We start from the raw sequence: 15,444 nt of genomic DNA on the forward strand, positions 1-15,444 counted from the left end.
CACAAATTGTTTGCTTTCCTTGAGTAATGCTTTTAATCAGGGAAGATTTTAATTAGTTTTGTACAGAAGTGCGTAAGACTTGTGAGCTTAGCTAACAATAAAATGAAACTGAAGGTGCTCTGCTTGGCTTTACAGCTGCTCTTGTGAATACTTATTTCTACATAAATAACAGTAAGTATGTGAGTAGGAGCACTGAAGTTGCTCTAGTTGTTCATTGGACTCGGATCACTTGCTCTTTGAATTTTAAGAGTTGTAGGTCTTAGTTGCTAGTTGTTAATCCACAGTAAGTACATTGCTAAACTGTTCAATGGGCAACTGCTAGACAGACTTAATGTGTGCTCTGTGGTGAGGATGCAGATAAATGTCAGGCTTTATAGATCTGAAGACTGTTAAAGAATACTTGCAAAGTCAAGGAAATTCTCTAAACAACCTAAATGGGGGAAATCTTACCATTTCTGGAAGTTTATATTCAGGAGTATTATAATTAGTGTTTAGTGATGCTATAGAAAGGAATTAGATGGTACCAAAAATTATGTTTGTATTTCTTAGTTTTATTAATGATTAATTAACAACATCTATGTAAGCTAGTCAAAAAAAACCACTTGAGTGTTGAACTGTCTCGCTTGCCAGAACTTTTATCTTAAGGTTGCAGAATGTAATTCATTCCCCGTGTCCCTCCCTCACCCCAGCTTTGTTTGAAGCTGATATTTTTTGTTTCACTGAGTAGCAATCTGAAACTTCCTTGCTGATTGGCAAACACAAGATATGTAAGATTTATGATGTGCTCCAAGATGTGCTTATGCCTGCCAATAACAGGTGCTTCAGCTTGAACTCGTAAGAGTTCATATATTTTTGTAAATTAGAAGGCAAGCAAGAAGAATGGTGCAGTAGAGAAGATATTAATCATGGTAATGATGTTAAAATGCTTAAGAGAATTTTTTTTAGAGAGTACAACTTGACTCAAATTTCAGCAGAGGCTTTTACTTTAAAGAAGCTAACTGCTAAATTAAGGCATATAAGGTTAAGATATGTAAGGCTAATTGAATTCTGGCACGCTTTTGTCCTTAAATAGGCTTAGAAAGGACTTTTTATTAAATGCTGCCTAAACTGTTACAGAATGCACACAGAGGCAACTAAACAGGTGTGTCTTAAACCAAATGTGGTTTAAAATGAAGAGCAAATTTTTGACATAGCATTAAAAGAAAGCATGGCTATACAAAACACCAGCCACAGATAGTTTGTGGGGCTGTCACTTTGCAAGTTCGGTCAGTGAATGCTGGGAGTTCATGCAGCAAAGACACCAGTGCTTTTGCACTGGTTTCATTCCAGATAATTGCATAAGTAATTCATTGAGAGGAGGTTCTTTCTGCGTAAAGTTTCTCGCTGCAGTTTGGTGGCAAAGCAGGAGCGAGGGGGGTGACTTTTGCAGTCTAGCTGCCTGGTCAGCATAAACCAGTGTCCGTGGATCAACCCGCATGGCTCTGCAGCAGGTGGGACAGCCCAGTGATCTGACGAGACAGAAATTTGCTGTACTTGTGGGACGGCCAATCGTGCTGAGCTCCCCGGGGATTACCTCGGGTGACCCCAGGGAGATTAAAAGGTTGTATGTGAGACAGGCAACTCTTCTGTAGGCAGCTTAAGTGGCAGAATGACACAATTTCCTGGAATAAACATGTTGCTGGGTCAGGCAGCTGCTGCTAAAGAGCCGTGTGATGTTGGTGCTGTTGTGGGTTTTGTCCTTTTGAATCTTATCCTGAATTAAAGCCCGTCCCCTTGCCTGGATAGTAAAAGTTTTAAGCAACAGATGAATGTGCAGGTACGTCGCTGACTGAGGCTTCAGCTGTTTTAAGGTTTGTGTTTAACCTGCCCTTGACCTATTGATTATGCATGTTCACTAAATTCTCTGTCAAACAGAGAATCCTGTTGTTTACAAAATGTAATGTTAAGGTAACCAAGCAAAAACAACAGACGATTTTCAGCATCTGTTTTGTAAATGTAAAATACAGAATGTGAATGTAAAATACAGATTTTTTTCGTCTGAAAATGCATATTTTAACTCCTCAATTTGAGGCCAGTCTGTCTAGGACAATGGAAATAATTTACTTTAGCACGTGTCTCTGACGTCTTTATTGAAGGAATGTTTTGGATAACCAAGTAATGCAATATCTTATGTGCTAATAATTTGCAGGAAGATAATAGTGGTTAGCATTTGGGGTTTCTGCTCCAATTCACATTATTAAAATGTCAAAAACAAGTCCTTTCTGTGACTATTTGCAGGCTCGGTTTTGTTAATGAAATGGTGACACCTGCTGCTACACTTACAAGAAGGTTCTTCTGTAAAAAAGAAAGCCTGTTTTGAGGAATTTTTCAGTGGGCTATAAATTATCTAGCGAACTCCTAAAACAGCAGTCTTCTGGATCTCTGTCCTTGTCTTTCTATAAATTCCAAGTGTATGTTGGGCATTTCTTTGGAAGGTAGCCTTATATAAATATTACGTGTATTTTGCTTTTCAAGGTTGATTTGCAGAGTCTTAAGACCCAGTAAGGAACAACTCAGTTCTGCACACATCAGATTTGAGTGGATAGCATCTAGGTATGGCAGTTCTTCTGAATTGGTGACTCTGGCTGAAGTGGTTTGTTTAACCCATTCACGCCCAAGCCCCTTCGGTGTAAATCCCTGTGAATGGTTCCCTCTGCGTGGCCATGTCTGACTCTCCACCCTCTTTATGTACTGTAGTTTCTTTTGAAAGCGTATTTAAGGCAGAACTTAAACTGCAATCATTTATTTAAGATCTTAGGTGTTTTCAGAGAGGGGGGAAGAAAGCTTTTTCTTCCTCCTCCCTCTCCCCTTGCCTTTGACTGGAGTTCTGCCCGCCACAACTCGTGTGGCATCTCCCGTTTTTGTTGTGTTGTGCCCAGTCCAGCAGGCTTGGCTTTTTCTGCAGCACTTGGAAGATCACCTTGTTACGATGCTTTTCAGCATGAATGGGCAAAATGGGTTAAGCTCTGCATGCTCGGTGTGGACTTGTTGGCTTTTGAAGCCCATCAGAATTCATTTGCTTCGTGTAAGGGTTCTGGGAATTTTGGGAGTTACATGATTTATTTAGTGGCAGCCTTACTGCTTGGTGCTTTATTCTGGAGAGGGAGAAATTTGCAAGCAAGCCATGGGCATAGAAATTCCGCAGTGTTGGGAAGTGTAAGATGTGTTTGTCGTGTGCAGGTTGATTTTTATGGATAGTAAATGGCAATAGTTAGGCTCCTTTTTATGCTGAAAAGGGTGCGTGGCCTATGCTGCTGGACTGACCAGCCTTTTATCTGGTTAATAGTCAGTGACTTAAAAAGGATCCAAAGGGGAAGTATCCCACACAAATAAATACTTGCTATGTAATCTGTATTTAAGAGAATTTATATTCCACATTATCTTTTCAGGCATAAGACCTGATTATTTGTGTGATTAGTGCTTCCATGCATACAAACACCCCAATTATGTTTATAACACTATGAAGTGTAGTAGGATTACAAAGCATCAGCTATGTTACCAGCTTTATTTTTTTTTACCTTAACCAGTCCAGTTCAGAAAAGCTGTTTTGAGAGCTGAAGTCTTCAAAGTACTGGGAAGCAACACAGTAGGGAGAAAAAATATGCTAAAATGTAAATAAATTTCTTCTGTTTCCATATTTGATGTAGTTTTCTCAAAATATAATTTTTCTGTGTGAATACATGTATTTTTCTAATGCTTTCTTAAAACATCGCAAGATATTTAGCTTCTCTGATGCTAGGGTACCTCTAACAGCTAAGTCAGACAGCGAATGCCACGGATAGTTTATTTTTTTGTGTGATAAGGAGTAGCAAAAACAATGCCATGTTCTTGCATTTTTGAGACTTTATTTCCCTTCTTAGCAGTTTTAAGTGGCCGTCCTGGTAATTCTTTGTGATTATATGAAGTAATAGAAATTCCTTGCATTAATTCCTGTTTGAAGTAGATCACGTCTTCTGGAAAGTTTAAATCAAATTTATCTGCTTTCTAAAATGAGATATTTTTTCCACGTGGCAGTCATCTGGATTCACTCTGAGAGATAAGGAGTGAGAGTCCCTTAACAGAGAATATGTAAATAGTATTTTGTGCTGTTCTCTGTAGGATAACAGTGGGTAATGGTAATTACCGTGTCTTTTGTTGGTACTTATATGCTTGCAAAACTATAATCTCAATACAGGCTATAGTGTATAAAAAAATAATCTAGGTTATAATTTTCCTTCTGCACAACATAAATTCACTAGAAATATAAATCTAAAATTCCTGACTTTTTTTGAACAATTATATTTCTTAATTACTAATAACAGCCTTGAGAAAGGTGGCTTAGATTTGGTCTTATTGTTCATGCTACAATATCTTCTGCTTTCAAGTAGTGAGCTGTCGTGTTTTGCTTTTTTCAAATGTACAACATTAAAAATGAAATTTGAGGGGAGCAACAACATTACTACACAAGATGTTAGACCTTTCCTAGGCACTTCTAACGATGTGGCCGTTCATTTTTAGTACAACGTACAATAACACATTTATTTGTTACCACGTACAAGTGTATGTTATCATGTCCGTGCTCACTCTGCAAAAGAAACCTGTACCTCCATTGAATTTATAAGACAAAATACAATATCTGAATAGGACAGCTGAACGGAAGAAACTCAAGAGAAAATAAGCTGATAGGTACTGAGGATATACAGCTAATATGTAGAAACTGAATATTCTGTGGCAGAGGGGATTTTGAATTCTGGGAGATATGCTTAATTCATTATAGTTCCAGGGTGTAGATAGGTATTACAGTTTTTGGCAGAGGTGTTTTACTGTTTTGTTGACAGATGTGCAGTGACTGTAATTTAAAATACTGTTGGGTTGCAGGTAAGTTAATATCAGTGTTTGTGTTGCTCTTGAGTATGAGTTGCTGTATCTTTCTACATACTGTTGTTAAAACATGTAAATTCCATTTCATTTTAGCAACAAATTGCTCGTCCTTCTCAAGAAGAAAAGGTAGAAGAAAAGGTAGAAGAGGAAAAAGCAGAAAAAGCAGACAAAAAAGAGGAGGAAAAGAAAGATGAGGAGGAAAAGGATGAGAAGGAGGAATCAAAGTAAGTATATAGGGACTGAAAACACACTAATTCATTCCTGATTGCAGCAACTTTTTATTACAAAAAGCAAAACGGAGTTGCTATTAGTCTAACAGTGAAATCTGGACTGAAAACTTTCTATTTAGGTTAGTTCTTTTGCATTAAGCTTTTTTTGATTTATAAATTTCTTTGTCTTGCCGATATAATCAGGCTGGTACAAAAAAACAGAGTGTTTTTTCTGTTTTTTTTTTTTTTTTTTCACGTGTAACACTTTGCATCTCATTGGCTTAGTTTTTTTTAATGTTCCGTCACAATGTCCTTATCTTCTTTACAGTTGATAGTGTCATACATCTGTTATTCTCTAGCAATTCTGACTTTTGGGCAGTAAGTGAATTCTGTTTCACTGTTAAGGTGTCTTTTGGTTTTGTTTTCTTCCAAGTCAAAATGGGAAGTAAGATCTGATGCAGAGTTTTTAAAACCGTGTTCAGGAATATCTGTCCATAAGGGCTATCTGAATGAGTCTGAATCACTTTTGTTAACTATTTTCAGAGAGAATACCAAAGAAAAGGACAAAACTGAAGTTGCACCAGAGGAAACAGAGGAAAGGGAACAGGCCACTCCTAGGGGCCGAAAAACTGCCAATAGTCAAGGTCGTCGTAAGGGCAGAATCACCAGATCAATGACAAATGAAGCTGCACAAGCAAATGCTGCTGCAGCTGCAGCCACTGAAGAACCACCACCGCCTCTTCCACCCCCACCAGAACCTTGTGAGTAGCATTTATAGGACACTTGGGGACCCATCTGGTAGTCAGGCTCTTCACTGAAATAAAGCTGTGTTCTGTGCATGGGGTGCATTTTGGGGTTGGTTTTTTTGTTTAGTATTACGTCTTTATTCTTAGGCCTGCTCATAATTTTGTGACTGGTACTGCTAAACTTCATGAATGTAACTGAATGGTATATGTGTAATCAGATGAGTCTGTTAAAACCACGTGTGGGGCACGGGGAGCCAGATAAGCGTTTCTGTGATAACTACTTTTTGTCTGTTTTCAGGGTTAATGCTGTATCCATAGAGATCCAAATGCATTTGACAAAGATTGACTTACAGGCTGTAGCTCACAGAAGTTGTTGTTAAATAAGTAGACCTGATATTTGAGTACTTTGGGGAGTTTCATAATCTGAAATAGATCCTAGCAATTAATTTTTGTTGTTGTTTCTGTATTAGATGGCAAGAGAATTCGTTAAAATAGAAGTGTTACTCTGTTGGCATGTATTGTTAGATAAAACTACGCTATCTCTAGCTGCATGTCTAAAAAGGCTGACATAATCTGTGGTGGCGCAGAAACACTATCAAACAAAATACCTTGTGGCTAGTAAATAATTATTTAGGGTGGTGTGGCAATTTTTTTTTTCCTGCAGTGCTCTGCTGTAGCAAAGTTTATTGCTCTTAGCTCTTCAGCTGTGTAGTTACAGGCAGCTAGATAACTCTTACAGACGTTATAACAACTTTCTATTGCTCAAATATTCTGTGCTTCCTGAAGAACAGAGTAAGTGGGCATGGCAGTTCACCTGTAGCTTAAATTATCAGAAATGGACGTTTTGCTCAGTTGATAAACTTTTTTGTCAGCTGCTGAACTAGGACAATAGTTTTTTTCTTTATTTTGATGAGATTTTCTGGAAATCCAGAATAGCTTTTGCGTGCATCAGATATTTTATAGTGTCCTACTTGCATTGTTTGTTAATGGGAGTTGTTGAATACCCACTAATTGATAAGTAACCATTTCGGTCCTTTCTGCAGTAGTCAGTGAAATAGGATGGAACTAGCTCATAGCACACTGGATTGTGAGAAAAATGCAGAACTCCTTTTGGAGAAGCTGCTGTGTTGTGCCTCCTTCCCTCCAGTTGTGAACAATATTAAAATCAATGAAATACTGCTGTGTTTTGTATTTTACCCTGAGTTAATTACATACTTGCTATATAAGGTCAGGGTTAAATTACAGTTGAGAATCAGTTTTATTTCTTCAGGCCCCACTGTAGTCAATGTACTGATTAAGACAATCATATGTGCAGTAAGAGCACAGAAAGTTCTTTTGTGATTTTTAGAAGAATATAGCATGTTTGAGTTACAGCAATATCTAAATTTAAGGAACCTTGCCAGATACATAGAAAAGAATGGATCACAAGGGAGAGAAAGGGCACTGCTGAGAATGTACATTTATATCTTGGTTTAAAGGAGGCTGACTATTTCCCACTGACAAGAGCAGTTTTTTCTGAGTGACTTGAATAAGCCTTAATGTAAACAGGATAATAGATTATGGGATGGTCATAAAAGTGGCTTTTAGTCTTTTCTCTGATCAGTCATTGTTTTTCTTTCAGCTTCTGCAGAACCTGTGGAGACATCCCGCTGGACAGAAGAAGAAATGGAAGTTGCTAAAAAAGGTAAACCTTGTAAAACTTCTATTTTACTTCAGAATACTTGTATTTACTGAATTATTGAAAACATATTTACTTCAAATTCTACAAGTCCAAATTCATTGCAGCACTACACTGAATGAAGAACTTGAAATTTGCTGTTTTTGTTTTGTTTTTAACATAAACATCTTTAACAGAAAAATGCGTTTTTTGGGATGTGATGACTTATTTCATATGGCCTACTTAGAGCTATTTGATGTTGTACTTTGTCCACAGAAGCCTTAGAAACAGATGTGAAGATATGTACGTTGTATGTAAATCTTCAAAGTCATGTGTTTAAAGTTTACAAAATGTCCTTTTGTATAAGGCATTCTTCAAGCAGACTAGTTAGTGTATTTTATAACTTGTTACTTGGTAGATACTGTCATCTGTAAATATTATGCATAAAATAGACATTTTAGCAAAGGTGTTATGTATTAGCAACAGCAAAGAGTTGAGTTTAAAGGCTTTATTAGCAGACGTTTAGATACTCAGCTTTTTACCACCCCATAATTAGTGGTCATATACGTTTTCACTGAGAATTCTTTTAAAGGACGGCAATACTTTTGTATCTTCCCTTCCCACTAGTTCCATTTATTAGGGTTTGGATAGCTGAATTATTTATCATAGTAAATATCTGTTCCTATGTGTTTGAACAGGCCTAGTAGAACATGGACGCAACTGGGCAGCAATTGCCAAAATGGTTGGGACGAAAAGTGAAGCTCAGTGTAAGAACTTCTACTTCAACTATAAAAGGAGACACAATTTGGACAGTCTCCTTCAACAGCACAAACAGAAGGTAAGTGCAGTGGGCATTGACTATTTTACAGGGAAAAACTTGGCATCTCTCTGAAGTCCTTCATCATGCTTCAGTAAGACTGTGTTGCAGTAACCACTTGTTTCCTTTTCTACTTGTTTTTGTGTTGCAACATATATCTCCTAGAAAAGGCAGCTGATTCTCACTGACCTGTGATACTAATCACTTCATACTTCAAAATGCAATAGAAATTTTTCTATCAGATAATACACTCAAGCCTGAAGAGTTCCTTAGCTCTTTGAAAATGACATTCCTTATCAGTACACCAGCGAGTAAAGAAGTTCAGGTCATTGCTGTAAAACGTTTACCTTGAAACATGTTGTGTCACGCAGTAAGCACTAACCTTACAAATCAGAGCAAAAGAATTAATAGAAGACAACCAGGAACTGAAAGTTCTGGGGCATCTAAAATAGAATACTGAGGGCTGGAATCCTCTAAGCTGTGGTGTCCTGGTCTTCTCTCCACTGAAGTGAAGAGCTTCAGTGTCTGTGTTTGCTGCAGTAGTTTTGTTCTTCCCCCAAATACGTAAGGAGTCAGTGGTTTGTTCCCAAACTTATTTTTGGTCAGAAACAGCAAAAGCTGGACAAAAGTTGAAAGGGTATGCCCTTGTGAATGAATATGTGCTAAACAGAGATTCGGTGCCTTTTATTTTAACCTGAGAGTAAGAAATGGAAATGCATGTTAAAAACAAAACAAAAGCTTGTAAATGTTCAGTATGATATAAATACCATATATTTATCAGTCTTCACGAAGGCCCCGCGAAGAGCGAGATGTGTCACAGTGTGAGAGCGTAGCTTCAACTGTGTCAGCTCAGGAGGATGAAGACATTGAAGCATCTAATGAAGAAGAGAATCCAGAAGACAGTGAAGGTAACTGGCAGGGAAGAGAACTCCTGTATGCACTGAAAGAGAGGGAGAGACATGTTTAGTCTGTGTCAATGATACAATCTGAAAGTTTTGTTCCATTCATAATGTGGTGCTCAGATACTGTGTTTCAGTTGGATTTTAATTGTTTGAACTCACTTCACTAGTTGCATCTGGAGGGGGAAAAAGCATTTTCAGTATTGAGTGGCCTGAAAATACTAATGCTTGTTATTTTGAATATTCTGTTTTCTAGAGGATAAATTAACAGCATGTGGCTGAAAAATTGTGCGTGCTGAAGCAAGTTGAACCAAAGATGTGTAACCTTTGTTAGTTAATGCTCTCAGTAAAACAGTTGGGCAATTATCTTGTGTTTTGAGACGGCAGACATACATCTGATTATTTTAAAAAAGATAAAAAGCAGCAGTTGACTGAAACTTAGTTGGATTTCATTAAGTTGAACTCTTATTCTAAAACTTTTTTCAGGTGCTGAAAATAGTTCTGATACAGAAAGTGCTCCATCTCCAACTCCAGCAGAACCTGCTAAGCCAAGTGAAGAAACTCCACCTGACAATGCTGCCTCGAAAATAACCACTGAGGCAGCAGCAGAACAGGAATCTACTGTTAAACCTGCAGCCAGCACGTCTCCCTCCTTAACAGCCCAAAGTGTATCAACAGCTGAAAGTCAGACCTCTGAGCCACAGGTTAAGGAAGAAATAAATAATGAGGCAGAAGAACCTATGGATGTTGACAGTAGAAGCCATGCAGTTGAAGCTAAGCCTGTGCTCAATCTTCCAGTACATACCAAAGTAGAACCTGTAGAGACGGAAATGAGGCTACCAGAGAATATTCAAGTGAAAATAGAGAGTGATACCAAAGAGAGGGAGATGGAGAAACCCAAGGAAAAGTCGGAACCTGAGGAAATGGACTATAGTCTGTCACAACAGGTTAACTCAGCAAGACAAGAATCCCATTCAGATAATGATTCGAGTGCTACCTGTAGTGCTGATGAGGAAGTTGATGGAGAGCCTGACAGACAAGGGTGAGTTTAATTGTTTAGCATTCATAAATTGCCATCTTTAAAAAGTGGTTTTAACAGTGGTCAAAACCTGTCATCAGTAGCAATATTTTTGTTATGAATTTTTACTATACAAAGAATTTCTAAAGAGGCTTTGCCAGAAGTGCAGTAGAGGGAAATGTTGATTAAAAAATCTGATGAAAAGCCCAAAGAAAGCTCTTCTAATGCAGAGTAAGGCAAAATTCTATAGTGATTGACTGGGTAGTTAGCAAATTAGCACAACTACTTGGAAAGCTAGAGAATAAGGGAAATTGAGCCATTTAGGATCTGTTCAGAGAATGGGAACCATGTAAACAGTCACCTGGAAAGGACAGCAGCTTACTAAAACACTGAAAATTTGCCAAAGCATGAAAAAAGATTCAAGATGCTCCTGGCATGAGTTTCCAAGATGAGTAACTGGTATTTTCTGGTGAGAAGGGGAAGCTTTTGTTGCTGCATGATTGTCTGGTACACAGACACTTAAAAATCAATTACCAACTCAAAAAAAAAAAAAAAAGTGGGGAATTTTGTAAATCCCCCCAACTATCCACTAAGAAAATCATCAGTGATTGTGTAATTGGATCTGTACTAAAGTTCTTTGTTTTTTTGTTTGCTGCTTTTGCACAGTACTTCTGTACAAATCTACACATTCAGAAGTACACATTCTTTATAGTGTGATTCACTCACTTGGGAAATCTTGTGGGCTCTCCATTCCCTTTAGAGTAAAACTGTTTGAATGCAAGAGCCAAAAATTCAGCATGTTTTAATTAATTCTTATTCTCACAAGTTCAATTTAGAAGAGTGTAGCCAAACCTCCTTGAATTTGATAGGAAAAACAGCCTGAGTATGTTTTAGTAGATGACAGTAACTTAAAAATAAAATAATAAAAAAATCTAAGGGCATAAAATGCTCATATTTTAGTTCTTTTTACATTTCACATTTATTTGCTTGTATACCCTCTAGACTCCTGTACCCAATTACTGCCATTGAACCATGTTATATCAGCTGATAGAACAATCTCTTGAAGACTATTATTAATAGAGTCGTGGAAGGTATTTCTCACCCCCTACCAGCCTGTGTCTGTAAACTAACGGACAAATGTCCTGAGAAGTAGATGACCTCTTTCTTCAAAGTGTATAGTAGTGTCTGCATGCATCTAGTCGTTCCTGGGAACTCAGCCCTAAACAGCGTGGATAACCCACACGAGCAGATAGGCCTTTAAATGGACAATGCTGCTTATATTTGGAACCTTTGTATCTTTGGGGGTAGATGGTTCATTCCACTGATGATAAATGAAATCTTTTAATGTTCTGTTGGTGCAATTCCTGTGTAACCATAGCGTAGCTTCAGAGCCAATGCCCCCTCCTTCCCAGTGGTCTTAATATACACACAGTACCGAGGATAGATGTTAAATGTCAGAAGTATCCAGTATCATTGTTCCACATGTGCTCTTTTGAAGAGGGCAGTCGGTCGTGTTTCTGCACCCTCTGCCTCTTCAGACATCATCTTTCCACTTCAAAAATGTATTAGCCTTCCATGTGGAAATAGTCTGTTGTACACTACACTACTGTTTACGTATTTCCTATGCACTAAATATATCCAGTACTTGCCATCTATTTTTTCCCCAAGGCATTCTTTATAAAGAAGGTTGCATTGTGGTAGTACCGTATATATAGAAACTGCATACGTGAATTTCTGGTTTTCAAGATTCTGAACAATTCTTTCGGTATTTCTTCGTATTTTACAATATAGCAGTATCTGTTGCTTATTCTACCAGATGTGCTTTGGGACAAACAAAACATGATTTTGATTTTTTTTTTTTGACGTTGTCCAGTATGTTAAACGTGTTAGTTTTTTTTCCTTTTTGAAGTTGAGAGGTTTACTTTTGCCTGTAATTTTTAAGATGTTTTATCTTGTTCATTTTGGTGATATTTTTCCCTTCCTTCTCTCTTTTTGCAGTATCTTCAGGGAGTCAAAGCCCTCACTGTTAAACCCCACTGGGTCAATACTGGTGTCGCCCACAATAAAGCAAGGGCAGATGGACCTACAACAACTTCACCACCGAGCTGCTGTCATACCACCAATGGTATGGGGTGTTTTAAGTGATGTTTGAAGGAACATGTTGTCCTGAGAACTACCTCTACTACTAAAGCAGGAAAAAAAAAAAAGAAACAAAGAAATGTATTGTTTGCTTTGTTATCATAATACTTTTAAGGGGTAAATTAAGTTAAATACAAACAAATATACAAGTGTTAGCCTAAAAACAGGCACAGACCACTTGAAACGCTCGTACATACACTATATACCTGCTGAAGTGGAGCCGTTGAGCAAGACAGTTACTTTATAAGTACGTGCATTAATGTACCCAATGTTAACACCTTCCCCTCTCTGTAGGTTTCTTGCAGTCCCTGTACTGTTCCTGTTGGAACACCAGTGAGTGGTTATGCACTCTATCAACGGCACATTAAAGCGATGCATGAGTCAGCACTGCTGGAAGAACAACGCCAGAGGCAAGAGCAGCTGGATATGGAGTATCGAAGTTCTGTAAGCCCATGCGGCACTTCCAAGAGCCCTAATGTCGAGTGGGAAGGTAGGTGGTTTTACATCTGTCATGTCATGGAGGTAACCCTGCATTTTATGTCAGCATATTCCACTGTCTGCCACGTTTAAGAAGGAAAATTTAGCATACTGTTGATCGTTACCTTCTGATAGGACTTGATTGAAGGAACCTCTCTATTATAACAGATGCTGCTGCAGTGACAGTGTTGGAGAACCACCTTATAATCTCCTTAGATAAAGCAGAACTGGCTCCATTGGGGTGAGATCAGAATTTAGTTTTCGGAAACTAAAGGTGAAGTTGGGAGAGAATTACTAATGGACAATGAGCACAATTAAGAGGAATGTTTTACTGCACAAGAGCCTGGTGAATTGAGCCCTGGAATACTGCACAAAAGAATGGTAGAACTGTCATGCTGTAGCTTATCAGACCACGAAGGGCTGTGTGAAAGGTTTTTCTTCTTGCAAATATGGAGGCTGGTTGCCTTTGCCTAAATAGATGCTGCTTGGAGGCATGATTTGAACTGAGCTCTCGGATCTGGACCTTTGTTTCCAGAATGTGACTCTTGTGTTCTGTGGTACAGAACAAATCCAGAGCTGTTCACAGAACCTGTCAGGGTTCCCAAGTAAGGATGTTTCTATTACCATTGTTGGTTACAGGAATGTGATTCAGATGGGCAATTTATATTTCTATTTAAGATGCATTTGGTAGCTTTCATAGACACTTGCATTATGTTTTCTCTCAGTGTAAATTGGCTATTCTTTCATTCTTTGAACTGAAATTATTCTAATTCTCTTAACAACTTGCAAATTGCAAACAGCTTGGCAGATGATTGTCTTTATTTATGCAAGAAAAGCATATCCTATGGGAGGTCCAGCTCTTTGCTGTAACTGTTACCTCTAGATACCCAACTTTCTTTCCTGGGAAATGAATAGGTCCAGAAACAACACTGTAACCGGGAAATGAAACCAGTGTGGCTTATGTGTTGAATGTTAGTGTTAGAGATATCATCGTAGATGCATAATTCTGCATTGTTTGATTTAATATCCTTGTGCATTGTGTCTGTTGGCTCCGCAATGTTAGCAGTATAAACTATCGTGGTCTTTGAAATTTGAGTGCTTTGTACTTAACATGCTCAACAATTTTAAAATTATGCTGTGAAAACACTTCATCTTAATTACTTCTACTGAAGTGAAATGAAGGAAACATACCTTTTTTTTGCCTGTTAAAATAGTGAGAAGGGAACTTGTGGATTGAAGGGGGAGGGCGTAGAGTTGCTGGATTTGGAAGTTGCTTCTTTAGGTAGAAAGTCTGGGGATGCTTAAAAGTACCATTTAACTAAAATATTATCTGAATAACTCTTGGCATTAGCAGTACTGTATTACGAACTGTGGGAAAGTTTTAGCACCAAGTCTCTGCCAGCAAAAATCAAGGGTGTTACTGAAGCAGTGAGGGGGGGATAATGTGGTTAATGTAAATGGGTTCTACAAGTCTGGACATCTTCATCTGCAGACTAAAGAGGCTGACATGCCATCAGATCATTGCAGTAGCTACTTCCTAACATACATTGTGCATGCCAGCTTGTCCATCCACTCGTGTATGTAGGAGAGAGCCCACAGGCTGCTTAAAAATCTGGTATTGTATACATTGGAATATACACATCCAGTGACTGTATTGCAGGGCATCTAGTCAAACTGAAGGGCATGTTGCTGATTGGCGTATGACAAACTACAAAATACTTCATCATTAAATATAATAGTAAAAAACTTCTTTACGAAGCTATAATGGGATGACTAGTTTCATCTTTCTTTAACCATGGAGATAAAAGATGTAGTTTCCCAGCTGCAGTAGACTTGTTCTGGCTTGTAATTTTTAATACTTAAATTGTCTATTGCCAAACGGAAGGAATTTGAAGTTGTGGTACTGGATTTTTAGTTTTCTAAAATCAATACAAATATATTTTCCCTTTAAACACAATTGATGGGCAATACTGGTATTTGAACTTTGATTTGTTGCTTCTGTGGGCAAACAAACAAGAAAAGGAGGCATTTTGTCTGATGGAATTAGCATGTAAGTCTGGCTGAACTTGTATGTAAACCTGGCCAATGCACAGTATTTAGAAATCTTTAAATTTAATCTTTTCAGTAGTAGAGCTTTCACTTAAAGGACTTAAAGGAACCAGCTACTGTTTTTCACCAGCAAAGCATGAGAGAGTTTATACAAATAAGTTTATACAAGTGTGTAACATAATTTTAAAAACTGCAGTCTTTGCCAGGGAGAGCATTCAAGGATAATTATATGTGTGTGTGTGTGTGTGTTACAATCACTCACTGATTTCGAAATAAATGCATGAATCTGGATTACTCAAAAGAGTAGGAGGACTAAATACTTACCTTCCTCTGGTAGCACTGCGTGCTATTGTAAGAGAGGAAAGTGGTACAAAAATTGCTATCCTTATGCCTTAGTATGCAGAACTGTTTATTCCTTTCATTCAGAGAGAGCCTACATGCCTGACCTTGGCATTTTTCAGTTACTTCAGTGCCAAGTGATATTTCAAATTTAATTATTTCCTTTCCGGTCTAAATGTGTCCTTGTAATTAAAC

The 15,444-nt window shown here is 37.9% G+C and overlaps 1 protein-coding gene across 4 annotated transcripts in view; it reads left to right on the top strand.

Annotated features, from left to right (window-relative positions):
• The window catches only part of NCOR1 (nuclear receptor corepressor 1), a 66,311-nt gene that overhangs the window by 32,057 nt on the left and 18,810 nt on the right, over window positions 1-15,444 (top strand). For all 4 annotated transcript variants that reach the window (XM_080563208.1, XM_080563207.1, XM_080563210.1 and 1 more), the window contains exons 15-22: window positions 4,993-5,123; window positions 5,652-5,869; window positions 7,476-7,538; window positions 8,210-8,349; window positions 9,110-9,236; window positions 9,714-10,269; window positions 12,244-12,370; window positions 12,679-12,874. In XM_080563208.1, the coding sequence (XP_080419334.1) occupies window positions 4,993-5,123; window positions 5,652-5,869; window positions 7,476-7,538; window positions 8,210-8,349; window positions 9,110-9,236; window positions 9,714-10,269; window positions 12,244-12,370; window positions 12,679-12,874 (1,558 nt within the window). The remainder of the gene's footprint in view (window positions 1-4,992; window positions 5,124-5,651; window positions 5,870-7,475; window positions 7,539-8,209; window positions 8,350-9,109; window positions 9,237-9,713; window positions 10,270-12,243; window positions 12,371-12,678; window positions 12,875-15,444) is intronic.

Source organism: Anser brachyrhynchus (genome assembly GCF_964034855.1).
Source record: "Anser brachyrhynchus genome assembly, chromosome: 20".
Lineage (NCBI taxonomy): Eukaryota > Metazoa > Chordata > Aves > Anseriformes > Anatidae > Anser > Anser brachyrhynchus.